General features: G+C 35.1%; 3 protein-coding genes across 4 annotated transcripts; all 3 read left to right on the top strand.

Moving 5' to 3' along the window:
* Positions 1-765: 765 nt before the first annotated feature.
* LOC121239363 lies at positions 766-7,435 on the top strand. Its single transcript, XM_041136610.1, has 5 exons — positions 766-1,732; positions 4,891-4,998; positions 5,092-5,178; positions 5,379-5,381; positions 7,355-7,435. Exons 1-5 carry the CDS (start codon positions 799-801, stop codon positions 7,432-7,434), a joined length of 1,212 nt encoding a protein of 403 aa, XP_040992544.1. The 5' UTR covers positions 766-798; the 3' UTR covers position 7,435.
* A 425-nt stretch (positions 7,436-7,860) lies between these two features.
* Positions 7,861-8,725, top strand: LOC121239364 (metallothionein-like protein type 2). Its single transcript, XM_041136611.1, has 3 exons — positions 7,861-8,015; positions 8,136-8,219; positions 8,377-8,725. The coding sequence occupies exons 1-3, from the start codon at positions 7,951-7,953 to the stop codon at positions 8,465-8,467; spliced, it is 240 nt and encodes a 79-aa protein (XP_040992545.1). The 5' UTR covers positions 7,861-7,950; the 3' UTR covers positions 8,468-8,725.
* A 990-nt stretch (positions 8,726-9,715) lies between these two features.
* Positions 9,716-14,550, top strand: LOC121239362 (probable GTP-binding protein OBGM, mitochondrial). 2 transcript variants are annotated; one of them, XM_041136608.1, is made up of 7 exons: positions 9,716-9,966; positions 11,818-11,860; positions 12,132-12,433; positions 12,617-12,725; positions 12,976-13,058; positions 13,147-13,209; positions 13,324-14,550. In XM_041136608.1, the coding sequence occupies exons 3-7, from the start codon at positions 12,299-12,301 to the stop codon at positions 14,500-14,502; spliced, it is 1,569 nt and encodes a 522-aa protein (XP_040992542.1). In that variant the 5' UTR covers positions 9,716-9,966; positions 11,818-11,860; positions 12,132-12,298; the 3' UTR covers positions 14,503-14,550. The 2 variants fall into 2 exon arrangements, with proteins under 2 accessions (XP_040992542.1, XP_040992543.1); XM_041136609.1 differs by lacking the exon at positions 9,716-9,966 and adding an exon at positions 10,855-10,966.
* The last annotated feature ends 3,479 nt before the right edge of the window (positions 14,551-18,029 follow it).

The following is an 18,029-nucleotide window of genomic DNA, read 5'->3' as shown; positions in this document are numbered from 1 at the left end:
GAGAAAGTTGACATTTATTTTAAAACTTTGTTGTATTCCTAGTTAATTATTTTTGGAGTAGGTTGTTTAAAACAATGCAGTCAATGAGTAATTGAGGAATTTGAGTTTATATTTGTACAATGCGATAAGATTTTTTTTTTTTTTTTGTGACAAGAAGTAATACTCTAACCCTTTCGGAACCGGGGCGTTGCAATTGGTATCAGAGCTAGGTTTGAGATTCTGCAGACTTTATGGATTGGAGTTTTGAGAATTTGAGATTTTAGATTTGATTAGCTTATTCCGTAGGTTGTAGAACATGACTTTGAGATTTAGATTTTGAAGTTTACATAAGTTTGACCGAAAGTCAAGTTTAGAGGTCTTGCAGACTATAACATGAGGTTTTGGATATCCATGGGTTTAGGAAAGAATATTTAGACTTGAGGTGTATACATGCACTGGCTATAAGAAATAATTTTATCGGTACTTAAGATTTTAGAATCTTCGGGCGTTAGGCAATATGTCTTATGAAATTTGAAGGGTAGGATTTTACAGATTTTTTTTTTTTTGAGTTGTTTATGCTATTTGAGGTTCATTTCAGTTTTGTAGACTGTATATAAGATTTTTTATAGGATTGAAGGTTTAGTCTGGAGATATATTGTTATTACTATTGCGTGTACACATTTTATATATATTTGTATGTTTGTTCTATGGTTACCACCATTTGCTTATTTTTGTACGAACTCTTTATTCTTGAAATGATTATTAATAATTGAAGTTTTCAGGATGCCACCTCGTCGTCGAGAACGAAGTATATCGAGTATGAATGCGATAAATGATGAATGGGGATGCACGATAGACCAGTTTAATCGAATGCATCCTCCCACCTTCGATGGTCGGGGCGACCCAACCTTAGCAGAAGACTGGATCCAAGACATTGAAGAAATACTTCGTGTTATAAACTGCACGGACGAACAGGAAGTTTTATACTCCGCTTTCAAACTAACTGGAGAAGCAAAAAGATGGTGGATTTCTGAAAGAACTATCAGAGAAGCTGAAGGGACGGAAATAGTCAGTTGGCTGCACTTCAAGCAAATTTTCCTGAAACACTTTTTCCCAAGCTCAGTCAGAGATGACAAGGCTATGGAGTTCACTAATTTAATGCAGGGAGCTATGACAGTACACCAGTACGCAGCTAGATTTATCGAGTTATCACGTTTTGCTGCATATCTGATCCCTGATGAGGAGACGAAGGCTCGTAAGTTTGAACAAGGGCTGAACGAAAATATTTACGAACGAATTGTGGGCTTTCAAATCCATAACTTTTCAGAGTTGGTGAATAAGGCCACAGTATTTGAACGAAGCATTCAAAGAAGCGTTGCACTGGTGGGACAGAGGAAGAGGACTATGCCACAAGGGTCTCAATCTGCAATGGATCAAGGGCCGTGGAAAAAGAGAAACGAAGGGAGCAGCTCGAGTCAAAAGCAAATGCAGGAAAATCAATCGAATAACCTCTGTAAGTTTTCTAATCATGCACATATTAGAGAGTGCAAAAGAGAAGTGGGGGCGTGTTTTCAATGTGGTAAGACCGATCTTATCAGGGAATGCCCTTTGTTTCTGACGGACAACAAGAAGCCAATTCCACCTCCAGGTTCCCAGCATACGAATCAGGGAAACAATCAACATAGAATGAGACCGGCCCAAGTGTTTGCACTGACATCTGAAGATGCTGAGGACGACAATAATGTAATCACAGGTATCCCACTCTTTTTCTCCTTGAAAGTTTTCTATTTTGTTGAGTTGAGATTAATCATGCTTGTATGAAACTTTTCTAGTTGTATAGCTTAAAATATTGAAGTTGGTTGAAAAGGTTTTCAAAGGATTAGACACAACATTTTATATTTATAAGACTCTAGCTTTAGGTGTTTGATGGGTTAATATGTGTTTTGAAAGCGAGAAGTTTAGGAAAGTTTATGGTTGATAGTAGATTTTCTGAGGATTCAAGAATTTGTGAATTGAAGTTACTTAGGACTTAAGTTTGGAACTTTTGATTGTACTATTATTTGAATTTTCTAAATATCAGTTTGGGAGTTCTCTTTTAATTGTTTGTGAGGTTTAGCTAGGGGAATTTCTTAAGGCTTGAAATCTATGGTTGAGATTCATACTTTTAGGTTTGAATTCGAAGTCGCGTTTAAAATCGACACTTGGATTTTGGAGATTTCTGGGTCGAGGAATATTAAAAAGTTAGGATTTTTGAAATATGAATGATTAGTATATTAACTCGACTTTTAATGCAGTAAATTTTGAGGACAAATTTTTTTTTTTTTAAGAAGTGAGGATGTAACACCTAGGCACAGCCAAGCCCGCTTTACAAATATTTTTTTAGGTGCAAAGGTATGAAAAACTCATTTGGGATTGTAAGTAAATTTTTGGAAGAGTACAAGCCTAAGATTTTATTTTGGTGGATATCGATTTTTTTTTTTTTATTGGGCTTGCCATGTTAGTTAAAATAATTAAATATTTTTTGTTTGGATGGAATCCTAGTATGGTCCAAGGAATTTATAGAATAGGTTTTTTTCTTTTAAGGATTAGACGTGCCTAAATGCTTGGAATGGGCTAAGAAGCCCAAGCTCTTGATATGTTTCAGACTCCACGTTCGACACGTTCACGTCCGTTTATTCACTACATGCACTCCACTTTCTTTCACCTCTAGGGTTTTATTTTGGTCTTTCATTCATCTATATATACTTACTGTTAGCCCTCAAACTCATGCTTACATCGATCACCTTCAACCTTTAAACTAGAGTTGCTGCCGCTCTTCCTCCTCATCACAGAAGATCAAACCGAGACTTCCATTCCACTACCGCCTGTGGCATGTCCGCGGTGTTGCTATGTTAGAAACCTAACTTCGTACATCCATTAGCCTTGCCAACCCGAAGCCAAGCTAACTACGTCACTGCTCCTCCCTCAAATCACCACCGTGCCCAGCCCACACGAAGCCGTAGCCACCCACACACGGGGCAACACCACCACAAGCTATCAGCATGTTGTTCCCTATTTTAGCCCCCAAAAATAGAGTAACAACAGCCTAGTGCTCTTTTCGTTCAAAGCCACCACATAGTGACTGCCCCTCCACATCATTACCACGAGTACAAAAAACTTCAACGGGCACCCCATGCCCCTCCAAGTATGTCCCGTCCCTCTCGGTAACCCACCGTCAACATCTCTATATCACTCTCTCTCTCTCTCTCTCTCTCTCTCACACACAGTACTCTACTGTAGGCTCACCACTTTTGACCTCAGCCCAACAACCCTTTCCCTGCCCTCCGTCATGTTTCTCAGTGAGTCTTCCATCGCACAGCCTTTGTTTCCAATTACAAATCCAAATAGTTGGTTTTTACGTAAGTTTCACATGCATGCCTTTAAGTTGTAATAAAAACAAATGTCCTTAGTTATGTTTATACCCTTAGTGTTAATTCATGGTAGAGGTCATATTTTTAGACCAACAAAGTGTATCCTCTACTGCAGAAAATATCGGATTGTTTTAAGTGGGCTCCAGCTTACTTTAAATTAACCCAATATGTTGTCTGAATATTCGAGGTTTTAAATTGTATAAGCTGGTATCAATTTTTAAAGCATAGAGTTTATATCTTAATCAGAGAAATTGAGTGGATATTGATGGATTTAGAAAATGATAGTATTTTATTCGACATAATTGAGGAAAATTTATGAAAAGCTAAGAAGTCTATATAAGCGGGGTTCCTATACTTGGTTTTACACCAATTATTGAGACTGAGGTTAACTTTCTGAAAATTTTACATGTTTTGTTATGAAATGAGAACTTGGAAAAAACAACCTCTATCGTTCATTTGCATTACTCTTGAAATCTGAATGAAAAATGGAAAATGTTTTTTGACATACATTGTGTAGACATAAGCTTTATTTTGTCATGTTGTTTTTGAAAATTGAAAAAGAGTGATATTTGAAAATCTAAAAATTCGTGCATTGATTTGAAAGATGCTCTGATTTTCGTTTTCAATATGTGAGAATGATCTGAATATATTTCGATATTTTGTTGTGTTTTGATATGGCATCTTAAAACCTTTAGCATTGTTTACTCATTTCGTATCTGACTCTGACTATATTTTGTTCTGTTTGGGTTGGTACCAACTCCTCTATTTCTGAGTGCACCCACCTTAGAAGTAAGGTGGCTTTTATGTTGTCTTTCATGTGTGCACACTTGGAACTCTGAAAATAATAATAAGAAAATTCACCTCTATCTTTGACCAGTTTGGCCACCGGGGATAGCACAATCCTATCATAATGTTAAACATGGTCTCTGCTTTGTGAGATACTTTGTTTTGATGTGATGATGATGTTCAGATTATGTTATGTCAAAGTACTATGGGTCTTATGTGTCTTAAAACTATCGTTCTGTTACGTTTGAAAACATGCTTTGTTCTGCATGATATCTCTAGAAAATATTTTATTTTGCATACTGTACACTGTAAATGCTCATGTTTACATACTAGTATATGTTCTCTGCTTACTGAGTTGTTGATAACTCACCATTTATCTTCAAACATTTTTCAGATAATTTTAATGGTTCAGCTAGAGAACAATAGTAAGAAATTTTAACAAGGTGGGATGATCGTAAATGAATAAGTGTCCTAGGGTACAAGTACTTATTTGAGAGTTATAGTTAGTAAATTGATTATTTTGATGTGTTGAGTTAAAGATATTTTTGAGTCTTTTGAGAGTTTTTAATTTATTTTATTAAGGATCTTTTTGTTGTCCATATGAAAGAACATGAATATTTGATTTGAGCTAATGAATTAATATTTTATTAAATTTTCTAGATTTTATATTTATGCTATTGGAGTTAATATTAAGTAAAAAGAGCTAATTTTTCAGACTTGCGGGATCGAGACGTTGCAAGCTGCGGCATGTACCCTGACCTGGGTTACTCGGAGAAGACCACCACTGAGACCATCATTTCTGGGTTGCACCAGCTAAAAAGATGTGCGTATATAGTATTCAGGTTATAATATATATATATATATATTTATATATAATAAGATTTTAATTAATTACTTACTTGGTTACGTACTGCAGGTTCTATGAGGGGTCTGAGGCGAGCTTTGGAGCAGAGAACGGCTGCAAGTGTGGATCAAACTGCACCTGAGATCCATGCAACTGCAAGTGACCATCATCATCACCAGAAAAGCCGAGCAAAGTCCCAAACAAAAGATGCATTAATTAATTTGCGGGTTGTTGATAATTAATTATAAATAAAAGAAGGAAAGAACGACCAATAAGCGTGGAATGGAAGGAAGTTGGGTCTATATATAATAATATCATTGTAATTAATAAAGCAGCCACTTTAATTTGCTCGAGTTCAGTTGGTTTCCTACAAAATGTGGAATAGATATTGTTAAATTTTGCTTTGTTATGGATACTGGAATTCTAACTAACTATATATTAGTACTTTTTAGTTTATACTCTGATCATCTATCTGCAGTTGACTGTGGCCAGTCAACGATCGACCAACTGTTACATGTTTGGTTAACACAACCTTACATAGGAAAGCAGCCCCGGAAACATCACAGAAAACTAGAGATAACCCATTCATGTTAAAAGGAAATTAAACCATTCAGAGAATCGGTAATGGACTAGCCAAATGTTAATGCAAGTCCAAACTTTAGCTAGATGTGAGAAAAAACTTTTACATTGAACTAGCCAATGGTCCAAAACTTAAGACTTGAGTTATAGTAAATCTTAAATCCTCTCCAAACATTGCTAGCTACTGTTCACAATGAAAAGTAATATTTTATTATTTCATCACTTCCCTCTCTCTAATATGGGTGGTTCAGCCATGCATCTGTTTGTATATTAGCATTATAGTATTCTAATGGATGTGGTTAAATACCTCGGTTAATATTAGTATGAAATGTTAATATTAGGTTAAGGAAACAAATAGTTGGAAAACAATAATTTTAAATAAAATGTAAATTATTAATTAATATATAAAGTGTATTTACAAAATATAAAAAATATATATATATAAAATATATAATATTATATTATTATTTTGACTTTAAGATAGTTAGTCCAATATAGATTCACTTAACTAAAAATTAAAATTATAGTCAAAATTTAAACTTCTAACTAAAATTTAGACTTGGCTAAACCTTTACCAATGCTCTCAAATGATCAAACTTATAACTGCTAAAGGTCGGTTTAACAGAACAAGAATCTCTATTCTCTACTGTGAGCTCTCCTCTCCAAAATGGTGGAGTTAATCTAGCATTTATTACACCTATTAATTATTATTTTTATTTGTTTTATTCAAATTTTATTGGAAGCGAAAATGAAGTAATTCTTTTTACTTTCTGGTAAAGATGTATACCATTCTTACATAAGTCGTAAAAACAAACATATATAAAAATTTTAAATTCAAACTAAAAATGGAAAAATTGACAAAAAATAAATATAAATAAAAATAGATATTAATAAAAAAGATAGTTACGGTCATGAGTATGTAAGTGTTGTGCATTTAATAATAAATTTTACTTTTTTTTAAAATGACTGCATGCCACTTACGCACTCCATAATTATATATAATATTACTTATTAAAAAAGGGAGTACCAATTTTATCTAGACAAATCCCATTTTGAGGGTGGCTCAACCCATTTCGAAGGTGGCAGACCTTTGAGATGGTCAGACGGATCCCAACCCATTAGGAAGTGAACCACTTCTGAGGTCCACTACATAAGAGTGATTTTAATAATTTCTTTGATTATCATTTTTGTTAGTTAGCTTTAGGTAACTTGAAGGCTTGACTGTCCGACACCTTGTAATCACTAATTTGGGAATAAAAAAGACCTCCTTATTTTTTCCTAATCATTTTCTTTCTAAATGTAGATTATAAAGTCACCAAAGATCTACGTAGCAATGGTTACATAGTTAAAGTCCGGTTTGGATATAAGGAGTGTTTCATCTCATCTTATTATTATATTTTTTTTAAATTTTCATACAAATATAATAAATAATTTAATTTTTTCAAATCTCAAAGTAATAATAATATTAAAAAAATAATATTCTAACGGCAAGAAAATTTCCTCTCAATGCCCAAGAGGCCCTATCAAGCCTGGCCTGAAGTAAAAAGCCATGAACCGGCCCACTAAGAAGATCTTCTGTACATAACCTGTAGGAGGAATGATGCTACAGAGAATGAGACTCGAGTAGTGACTGCAATTGGTATTATCCTCTTAATAGCCCTCTATGATCTGATTCCTATATAAGCATTGCAAACCCTTGTGGAAGGCGTAGTTCATCATCTTTCACGCTTAATTCTTTTCTCCATGTTTTTTGCAGCTCCAGCGTGTATCCTGACCTGGGTTTCTCAGAGAAGACCAGCACTAAGACCATCATCGCTGGGGTTGCACCAGCCATGAAGATGTACGTGATCTGTATTCTGATTTCTGTCTTCATCATGTTCTATATTATATAATTATATATAGGGTCAGATATACATTAGTAGACTGGATTCAAGATGTGTATTCTTAGGACTCGTTTGAATCTTAAGAATATCTTAAAACATTTATAAATAATAATAAAATAGTTTAAGAATATTTAAAAATAATTATGTTCGTATTTATTTATCCAACTTTAAATAATATTGGCCTTGACGAGCCTAGAGAAAATTATTCACATTGATTTGGATTGAATGGTAGGAGTGATTTGAATTGAATGGTAGGAGTGCAAGGTTACGTAGCTCTGACGACGTATATCAATTATTGTTACAGAAGTCATAGACGCAATTTCAATAGGATTAACCCACGTGTACGGTGGATGCCTACCTATAGTCTATTTATAGCAGCTGAGGTCCCTATTTCCAAAGTCTGGCTTAGAATTTCTGATTCCAATAATATTCCTTCTTTACAGAATTAGGTACTGAGCTGAAGAAAATCATGTCTTCCAGCGGAGGAAGCTGCAGTTGTGGCTCCAGTTGCAAGTGCGGCAGTGGCTGCAATTGGTATTATACTCTTAATTGCCATCTATGATCTGATTCCTATATAAGCATTGCAAACCCTTGTGGAAGGAATAGTACTTCATCATCTTTCACGCTTAATTCTTTTCTCCATGTTTTTTGCAGCTCCAGCATGTATCCTGACCTGGGTTTCTCAGAGAAGACCAGCACCAAGACCATCATCGCTGGGGTTGCACCAGCCATGAAGATGTACGTGATCTGTATTCTGATTTCTGTCTTCATCATGTTCTTTATTATATAATTATATATAGGGTCAGATATATATATATATATATATAAATGATGCGACTGATGAAATAGGATTGATTTGAATTAAAAACCCTAAATTTACAATGTAATTTTGCAGCTACAACGAGGAGTCTGAGATGAGCTTTGTAGCTGAGAATGGCTGCAAGTGTGGATCAAACTGCACCTGCGACCCATGCAACTGCAAATGAGCAAAAAGCCTCCGACAAATTAATAGCCCAAATAAATCAAGCATCGGTTTGCTGTTGGTTTTTATCAGTAAAAAAAGGGTTGAATCTGATCTGCTTGTGTAGTACTCCATATGTATGCTTAAGTTGTAAAATTAATAAGATCGCCATGGGTTTTGCAACTCCATTGCTTTGGATTGCAGAATATTGTTTAATTCATGGCTACTTTGGTGTGTGAGAGTTATAGAAATCTTATGTGCAACTGCTGCTTTTATTCATGTACTACTGGGTGTTTGGAGTTTACAAATTTCCTGTATGGAACTGCAATTAAAAGGAGAAGCTCTTTATCATTTTCCTACGTACTACTTCAAATCATGATCTTTTCATATTTCACAAATGATTGATTTCAAAAGCCGCGCTTTGCATAATCCTGAGATAATATTATTATATTAAATCACGTCTTATTATAATTTATTTTAATGACATATTTTGTGACGGAAACTTTTTCTGTTTTATATATGCAATCCCAATACCGTGATGTTCAAACTTGGTGTCAATTATATATGCAATTCAATGTTTGACACGTGTTTAGGAGATTTGACGTAGGACTTTTTTAACTAAAAAAAATTGGGGGGCTCGTGACTTTGACGTGTGCCGGGGGCCATGTCCTGCCCAACTCCTTCCAATTTTTTTGGAAATTACACATTCCTCGAGGTCTCACCAAAAAATTAGAAGTTCCTCATTCTCGATCAGGGTTAATCGGTTCAGTCCGGTTTGAAGGGTTACGAATTGAAATTTTCCATCTATATTTTTTTAATAGGTTAAATCACTATAACAAAAAATATATAAATATAAATAGTTATAATAAATTCAACTCACTGTAACAAATACTAATATATAGTTATTTTAATCATTATAATAAATACTAATATATATATGAATATTAATAGTCTAATATGGACTATAATTATACTTATATTAATATATAGATATACTAATAGTCTAATATTAATACTATTATATAGTCTAATATATTATATAGCTATAGTTATAACTAATACTAATATTTATTTTAATATTAATAATCTAATATAGACTATAGTTATACTTATACAAAATTACTGATATAGTTATAGACTTATAGTATAAGAGTTTAGCCTAATTAGACTATTAGCAATAATTTTGATATTATTATTAAACGGCGCCGTTGCACCTCCAGTCTCCCAAATCCCAATACCCGCCCCTCCCTTCATCTCTCTCTCACTCTGCCTGTCTGCATCTCTGCCCTCTCACGCGTTGCACTGTGCACATCTCGCCGTCGCCCCCTCAGAAACACAGACCCGCTCTCTCGCCGTTGCACTTCTCCTCACGGCCTCACCTCTCGAGCCGTTCCCGTCGCGCACACAGCCCCTCGGCCCCTTTCTCGACGCTGCGCTGCCCTCTCTGTCTCTCACCGTCTCACGCAGCCCTCCCATCTCTCACGCAGCCGGCAGCCCCTCTCTCACGTCTCTCTGTCTTCGACGGTAATTTTTCTTGGAACAATCTCGGATGTGTATATCATTTTTAATCTCCGTTGGTTTAATTGTTATGGGAACTTTTTTGTTTCAAAGGTTTATTGGTTAAATGGACACTTTAGATATCTTTGAGAATTTTCGTCTAGGTGTTGCTCGTTGGACTTAATTCCTATACAATTTTGTGCATCTTTCTTTGAGGTCAGGATTGTTTAGAAATATGCTCCCAGTTGTTAAAAAAAAGCAGAACAGAGAAACTATTTTACTTTGGGTTGTCGATTACAAACACAACAAAGAAAGTCAATACTTCCAAGTTGAGTGAGACTCTTACGTTGCAATGATATGGTTGGGTTGCGGACTTCCTAGGTTTTTTTTCTAAGGACCACGTTAGCCTAAAGCTCTGTTTGTTATGTTTGATTAAGCATTTGAGTTGAATGAAAGCTTTCAAGTGGCTTTGCTCCATTGCCTTCAGTCCCATATCTCTTGTATGACTTCCAAAGATGAAATCTCCCATTTCTACCAAGTCAAAAATGAAAAATAAAACATCTACTGAATTGTAAAAAAAACCTACCTACCAGTTGGATGCCCTTTTGAAAGATTTATTTGCTCTCATACATAGATGGATTCAAGATATTAAAAGTAAAAAAAAAAAAAAAAAACAGTTAAAATCATCTTCTTGAGGATCTTTATTTGTCTAACGTCAATAGTGAAGATCATTCTTTTTTGTAAACTTACTAAACATGTTATATTCTTTTCTAGGAATTTGTATTATAAATTTTTTAAAATTTTCTTGTATCTTAAATTTACTATTATTATTCCTTTCTTAAATCATTTTTTATAAATTTACTAAACATATAATTTTTTCAAAAGGTTTATGCAAATGTGGGGGCAAAGAGTAGCCTTTTACCTCTTAAGATAGGATACATTCCCAAGCATTGTATTGGGATCTCATCCATAAACAGTACTGTTCCTCAAGAGCACTTGCTTTCATATATAGTGATGAATCTGATTTGTAATAATATTCTAGCTAGGTATCCTTTTGATGCAGTTTCAGATTCCATGCATTTGTCTTCAGCTATTGGTCTCTCTCTCACATATATAGTTGTTCCAATTTCTAGATTGCTAGCTACTTTCCATGCTTCTCTCTCTCACAAATCTCATGCATTCACTAAATTAAAACCGGAAAACCAGACCAAACCGGACCAGAACCGGTAGAACCGGATGTACGGTTTCGGGGGGTAACCAGTGCGTAATCGGTGTTTTTGAAAATGCAAAATTGGTACATACCGATTCGGTCCTAAATTTTGTCCAAAACCGAACCGGACCGGTTACACCCTTAGTAGTACAAAGTGTCCTTTTTGTTCGGTTAGGAACTCCAAGGTTAAATGCCTTGTAAATTTGTGTACATGCCAAACATGAAAATCGGCGAGAAACATCTATATATAATATATATATTTTTAATAGTGTGACAATTCTTCTATCTCTTCAATCCATTGGCTATGCAACCATCATCTCTCTTCTCCATTTTTCTGAGTTTTATCTGTTTTTTTTTTTTGCTGATGTGGCGGGCACTCCCCCACGATGTCAGAAGCCAGCCACGTCAGAAGTGTGCCCCGGACTTGCACGCTAGGGACAGTGCGTAGCAGACTGTTCATCTAAACGTTTAACAAACTACACACTTTATAATCATTTCTGCTTTGGTGAATGACTGTAAACTGAAAATATGTCTGAAATAGCGTAATCAGTCGAGTTTTTGAAATTTCCTTTGCTATGTGGGTGCTGCAAATGAATGGAAATCTCTTCATGTAATGAATTTTGCTTTTATTTTGTTTAAATTTAAATTAATGTGCAACTCCTTTGCAGGCTATGAAAGATTTATTTGCAGAAGTGCAATGCAGTAATGAAGGTAAACATATAACTTAGATACTACTATGCTACAGCTTTGCATTCAAGAGAACTGGGTTTATTCTTGTTGAAAGCGGATTGCATGAAAAATTGAAGGCTGGTGGTGATTGTGGTGGGTAAAATGAGAGATTGCATTGTGGAGTTTGGATGGCACTGTGTGGTGAATTTTTTTTTTATAAGTAAATTTTATTAGACAATCCAGTTGTGAATTTCTGATATAATTCCTTCAATATATGGGCTCATTATTTGTTTGTTTATTGTTTTTTTGGAAGGGCATACACATCATGGGACTGCTCTTAAGGTCTCCATGTACAATCATATCGGCATCCCTTTTAAGGTCTCCAGCATCAAGCAAGTGAAGGAATAACTGGTCTGAATTCAAGGCATTACGCGTATGTCTAACTTAAGGAGTGCTTGAGTGATAAGAAAAGAGAAGCAGATGTGGATATGCTGTCGAAAATCTCTTTGGCACTTAGAAGCCTTGAGACAATCCTCCAAGTCTCCATGGCTTTTCTCAATTTTTTCTCTCTACTCGGATACTCCTCACAGGAAGTCTAAGCTTGCACCTTTACAGGTTGGCCCTCCCCTGCCCCCACCCCCCACCCCCCCACTCCCTCACACATTCTCAAACATACACATACACAAACACAACACGCACATTCCACCACCCACCACTTGTATTTTTTTTTAATCTGATAATCTGCCTGTGTTTAGCAACATGAGCATCATATTATGGGAACGTTGAGACTTTTTTCAGGAGAGGAAAATGATCGATAGGTTCAGACTAAATGCTAAAGGAGGTGATGGTGGCAATGGTTGTTCCAGCTTCCACCGTAGCCGGCAGGTTCGTCGGGGCAGACCTGATGGTGGGTTAATAATTTATTACCATAAATAATTAATTCTTTGTACAGTATGTTATATTCCTCTCGTCAGTGTAAGTTATGTGAATTGTTATCTTTTTCTTTATCTGTAATACATTGGATGACTGGTCTTTTTTTATTTTCCTTGGCTTCTCACAGTATTGTTTACTATTAAGTAGTGTTCAATATAGTGGTTATTTAAAATGCTACTTCATGATACTGCTAACTTTCCTGTCTGTCTTCGGAACCAACAAAGGTGGTAGTGGTGGAAGAGGTGGTGATGTGATTTTGGAATCTTCCCCCACAGTTTGGGACTTCAGTGGTTTGCAACATCACATTGTAAGTAACTCTACCTTTGCTGTATTTTGACAAAAATATAGCTTGATGATCCAGCAATGACAAAATTGACAGAAATGGTCTCCTGCAGACTGCAAACAGGGGTGGACCAGGAGCCTCAAAGAATATGATAGGAACCAGAGGGGAAGATAAGGTTCTTATTCCAAAGCTATTTTAGTTACTTGAAAAATTCTTCACAGTGAATGTCATTGGCCACTTAACCAAACTATAATGAAGTGGTTCATTAAGAAATTATTTTGCCTGCTAGGTTGTCTACGTACCTGTTGGCACTGTGATACATCTTATAAAGGGTGAAATTCCTTCCACTGTTAAAAATCATTCTTCAACAGATTTGGATCCATGGGAGATTCCGGGTACACTTGTCGATGGCACATCTGAACCAAATCAGGCATCTACTTATAATGACCCTAATATGGCAGCTGAAGTTGAATCATTGCTCCATACTGGTTGCTCATCAGATCAAAATGGAGGCACTGTAGAGATATTGCCAGGCATAAAGCAGCCAACTCAAGTTGCATCAACCAATGCTCTTCCTCAACTGTCTCCTCACCATCATACATCCAAAGTTTGCAAGAAAGAAGAGATGGAGGAGAAAGAAGAGACGGAGGAGACAGAACAAATGCAATACAATGTTGCAGAATTAACAGAACAAGGTCAACGAGTTATAGTTGCTCGAGGAGGGGAGGGTGGTTCAGGCAATGTTTGTACTTCCAGAGTTCCTAATAAGCTCAAGTCTATGAAGCCTGGGGTCGACAAGGATAAAACTATCGATGTTGAAGTATCTGATAATGATCAGTCCACTCATAGTGAGGGTTTGCCTGGTTCTGAATCACTTCTTGAGTTGGAACTCAAGAGTATTGCTGATGTGAGCTTCGTGGGGATGCCTAATGCTGGTAAAAGTACTCTACTAGGTGCTATCTCAAGGGCTAAGCCCTCTGTAGGGCATTATGCCTTCACAACTCTAAGGCCTAATCTGGGGAATCTGAACTTTGATGACTTGTCAATCACAGTTGCTGATGTTCCTGGACTCATAAAGGGTGCCCATGAGAACCGTGGGCTTGGACATGCATTCCTGCGCCACATAGAACGCACAAAGGTTCTGGCCTATGTGTTAGACTTAGCTTCTGCATTAGATGGTAGAAAGGGTATTCCGCCATGGGAACAGCTGAAAGATCTTATTTTAGAGCTTGAATATCATCAGGAGGGTTTGTCTGGTCGACCATCCTTAATAGTGGCAAATAAAATTGATGAGGATGGGGCTGAAGAAGTGTATCGAGAATTAAAAAGACGGGTTCCAGGCGTTCCTATTTTTCCTGTATGTGCTGTTTTGGAGGAGGGAATAGCAGAGCTAAAAACTGGTCTTAAAGGGCTTGTGAATGGTGAAATTTCATGCGGACTCAGTTTAGATGAAATATTGCTTGATTAGGCAGTACTGATAATTGTCCTTTGCTACCGATGGAACCCCCCCCCCCCCCCCCCCCCCCCCCCCCCCCCCCCCCAAAAAAATATATATATATATTTAAAAAAGAAAAGAAGCAGAAGCAAAGCTGGCACCAACCCCGACATTTACTTCGAAAGTGCAGAAAATAATGCATTGGATACCACTTGTGATCTTCTCTTCGGTTGAGTTTCAGTTTGAATTGTGGGTGTTTTCAGAAGATGCAGAAGCATGTAATTTTAATTTTGAATGCTTGAAGATTCTTTCATACGGGTACGGGGTGAACAGAACTCTTCAGTTGTCAAAATTTCTGGTTTTTTCCCAGTTGAGGATTTTCTGAAGAGGGGTACATTTGCTTCATTTTTGTGGATCTTCGTATGAATAACTGGTTCTAAGGAGATTCAATGCTCTGAATATCTTCTCTTAATTTGTTGATAGCGTTTGATATATGCATATCCCCAATTTATTACTACTATAAAATCAACGTAATTAAGGGCAACATTTGGAGTGCCAGTGTCTTTAGAGTTTGTTTTTGGCTCCGAACTAGTTAAGGTGCAACAGTGGTAATTTATGGTGCCCTGAATTATTTTGCAGTGTTTTGGCCCTTAACTTACCATTTCACACAGGCATCCAACTCTGACTTGGCTGACTCGGTTACATGAATTTTACACGCACCCGATGCATTGAAAAGTTTTTAAATCAGAAAAATTGATGCAGTGTGCAAATCAGGATTCGACGTCCCAGACAGTATCTCAGATGCAGTCATTGCATGTTTAATAGTGAAGTAGTCTGAAAATATTTAAGAATAGCTGTGTTTTCAAACAAATAGTAGTTAATTTGCTGTACTGAAAGTCTAATCTCTAAAGGAGGCAAGCAACCATGTGAACCTCCTCTTGGCTCTTGTTGCACACGAGATTATTGGTTCTGCTCCAAAGTATGGTGGCATCAGGGAATGCACTGCGTCGACGCCAATTGGTAAATCTACCTCAAAGGTTGAACATAGAAAAACTAAGAAAATATCAACACAGCAAGACTTCCATGAACCACGTCAATACTTGGGGTCACATCAATGTTTTGAATACCGTACCGGTCAAGACACTAGAACGAAATATTTCGATATCGATACCGTTTCGAATAGTCGATATATGAATAAATTATATATATATATATGTATATAAATTATATTTCAAAATAATAATTTATATATAAATAAATTATATCTAAATTATAAATAGTCTAGTCTGAATTGAGGGTAAAAAAATGAGCTTATAATGTGAAAAAATGAAAAAAAAAATTAAGACCGAAATATCGGCCGGTACAGGCTGGTACAGACCAAAATATTAGCCGGTACGAAATATATATAATACCTGTACCGGCCTAGTGACTGGTATGGCAAATACCAGCTGTACCGGTTGGTACGGTACGATATTAACAACAGTGGGTCACATAACTAACTTGAAACCTCAACTTTTTATTTTCTATGGTTTATTTATTTTGGTTTCTCCATTAATTTGTTCCCTCATCATGAAAAACAAATTGTCTTTGAATACCTACAAAGGACAATCTCAGCCTTGACTATTTTAGGTTTTGTTTAGATAGTGAGATGAGATGAAACGATTTGTAAATAATAATAAAATTATTTGAGTTGAGATATTTTACGATATTTAGGAAAATGAGAGAAAAAAATTAAATAAAAATATTATAAAGTTAAAATATTTTTAACTAAATACCTGGACGTTGATTTTAACTATTTTGAATATATGGGTAATAATATAAACAATCCAACAAATGAAGAGAATAATTCATTCCTTAGTTGCAACCAAAGCAAGCTTCACAATCTGGGGATACAAGCCATTTGAGGCCCACACCATCTATATGCAACACACAGCACAATCACTGAGTCAAAGCTAGCATATTGTGTGCATCCCATTTTCACATACTTGTATATATATATATATGCGCATAACTTTGAGCTTTTCTTCCCACCTCACGTCATAAAGCCATGAAAATAAAAATCTGGAAAGCAAAAGAGAGTCTCTCTGCATCAATGCTTATTCAATCATGTCTGGTTAGAGAGATGACAGAGCGAGCGCTGCGGCAGGAATCTCTTAGCTGGTCTCGTTTGTTTTTACGATTCTTCTTAACTCATCTTATCTCATCTAATCATTATAATTTTTTTAAATTTTTATACAAAATAAATTAAATAATTTAACTTTTTCAAATCCTAAAATAAAAATAATATTAAAAAAATATATTCTAATAATATTTTATTCAACTTTTAACTTTAATATCAACTCATCTCATCTCATCTGTAAAACAAACAAGGTAAAATCTCATCCATCAAAAGTAAACCCTCAAACTGATATGACTTGATGTGGTATGTCAAATTATAAAGTTATTTTTATTACATAGTAGGTCTAACGGATTTTATGAAATCACGTTAGTTTGTGGGTTTAATTTGTATAATCTCTTTGTGTCTGTAGTAATTTTCTTTAATGAATGAGACATATCAACATTGACATTGTACTAATTATAGGAGCACTTATACTTTTTATCTGTGAATTATCATCTCTTATTTCTTTTCTTTTTGCTTCCTAATTATTAAGTTTTAATTTGCATGATAAATTATCTAAAGTTTCAATCTTTACCTCAGTCAAAATCTGTTACATAAGATGAAAAATTTGTCGCCCCATAACACAATCGATCTTAAAGGTTAGAACTAAATCGATATATAGAGCAAAATTAAAAGAGATATATATTTTGAGATGATATATACATATATATATATATATATATATATAGTTTCGTAAAGGGGAAGTACCGAAGTATATATTATCCTCCATGAATATAACGAGTGAATGATTTGTCAGATATAGAAAGATGGATAAGTCTTAAAAATGTATGGTTTAGGAGAAGAGCTGCATCAATCATTTTGTTCTTGCAATTAGGACCCATGCACGTGAGCAAGATCGATCGTGTTTTGTATTTAAGCAAAATAATGGCATTTCTTTTCATGATTCTCTATCTAATAAAGATTAAAAAATATATATGATGCTACTTTTGGATAGAATTCCATATTCAATGTCTCTATCACATCGATTACTACAACTCTCAAAGCTTCATTATTCACGCCTGTCCAAAGTGCTGCATGCGCCCACAAAATTAAAAAAAAATAAAAAATAAAAAAATACTTTTTACGAGTTGGGTTCAGTTACCATCTCGATACAATCTCACACCATCATCTCTATTTATATATAATATCTTCCTCTCTCTCTATGTATGTATATATTCTTCAATACAGATTGATTATTTATTATTGAGAAATGTTTTATTTATAAAGAAATCTTCGTAAAAATATACTTTTAAATTGACATGATGATTTTATATATATAATATATCATATTGTGAATTTCATTTAACTGTAATTAATATAATATTAATTACTTCTTATTTTATATAAAAAGAAATTACGTATATATTCATGAGACAAATAAATAATATTTTTTTTTATAATA

The sequence above is a fragment of the Juglans microcarpa x Juglans regia genome, chromosome 7D (assembly GCF_004785595.1).
Source record: "Juglans microcarpa x Juglans regia isolate MS1-56 chromosome 7D, Jm3101_v1.0, whole genome shotgun sequence".
Classification (NCBI taxonomy): domain Eukaryota; kingdom Viridiplantae; phylum Streptophyta; class Magnoliopsida; order Fagales; family Juglandaceae; genus Juglans; species Juglans microcarpa x Juglans regia.
The sequence above is the reverse complement of the archived record's forward strand: the minus strand, read 5'-3'. Positions and strand labels throughout refer to the sequence as shown.

Coding starts and splice junctions, on each gene's coding strand:
- LOC121239363 (XM_041136610.1), top strand. CDS start 799: ATGAATGCGATAAATGATGAATGGGGATGCACGATAGACCAGTTTAAT. Junction 1,733..4,890: donor CGACAATAATGTAATCACAG/GTATCCCACTCT, acceptor CTAATTTTTCAG/ACTTGCGGGATCGAGACGTT. Junction 4,999..5,091: donor GTTGCACCAGCTAAAAAGAT/GTGCGTATATAG, acceptor TACGTACTGCAG/GTTCTATGAGGGGTCTGAGG.
- LOC121239364 (XM_041136611.1), top strand. CDS start 7,951: ATGTCTTCCAGCGGAGGAAGCTGCAGTTGTGGCTCCAGTTGCAAGTGC. Junction 8,016..8,135: donor TGCGGCAGTGGCTGCAATTG/GTATTATACTCT, acceptor TGTTTTTTGCAG/CTCCAGCATGTATCCTGACC. Junction 8,220..8,376: donor GTTGCACCAGCCATGAAGAT/GTACGTGATCTG, acceptor GTAATTTTGCAG/CTACAACGAGGAGTCTGAGA.
- LOC121239362 (XM_041136608.1), top strand. CDS start 12,299: ATGTGGATATGCTGTCGAAAATCTCTTTGGCACTTAGAAGCCTTGAGA. Junction 12,726..12,975: donor TCGTCGGGGCAGACCTGATG/GTGGGTTAATAA, acceptor GAACCAACAAAG/GTGGTAGTGGTGGAAGAGGT. Junction 13,210..13,323: donor GAACCAGAGGGGAAGATAAG/GTTCTTATTCCA, acceptor TTTGCCTGCTAG/GTTGTCTACGTACCTGTTGG.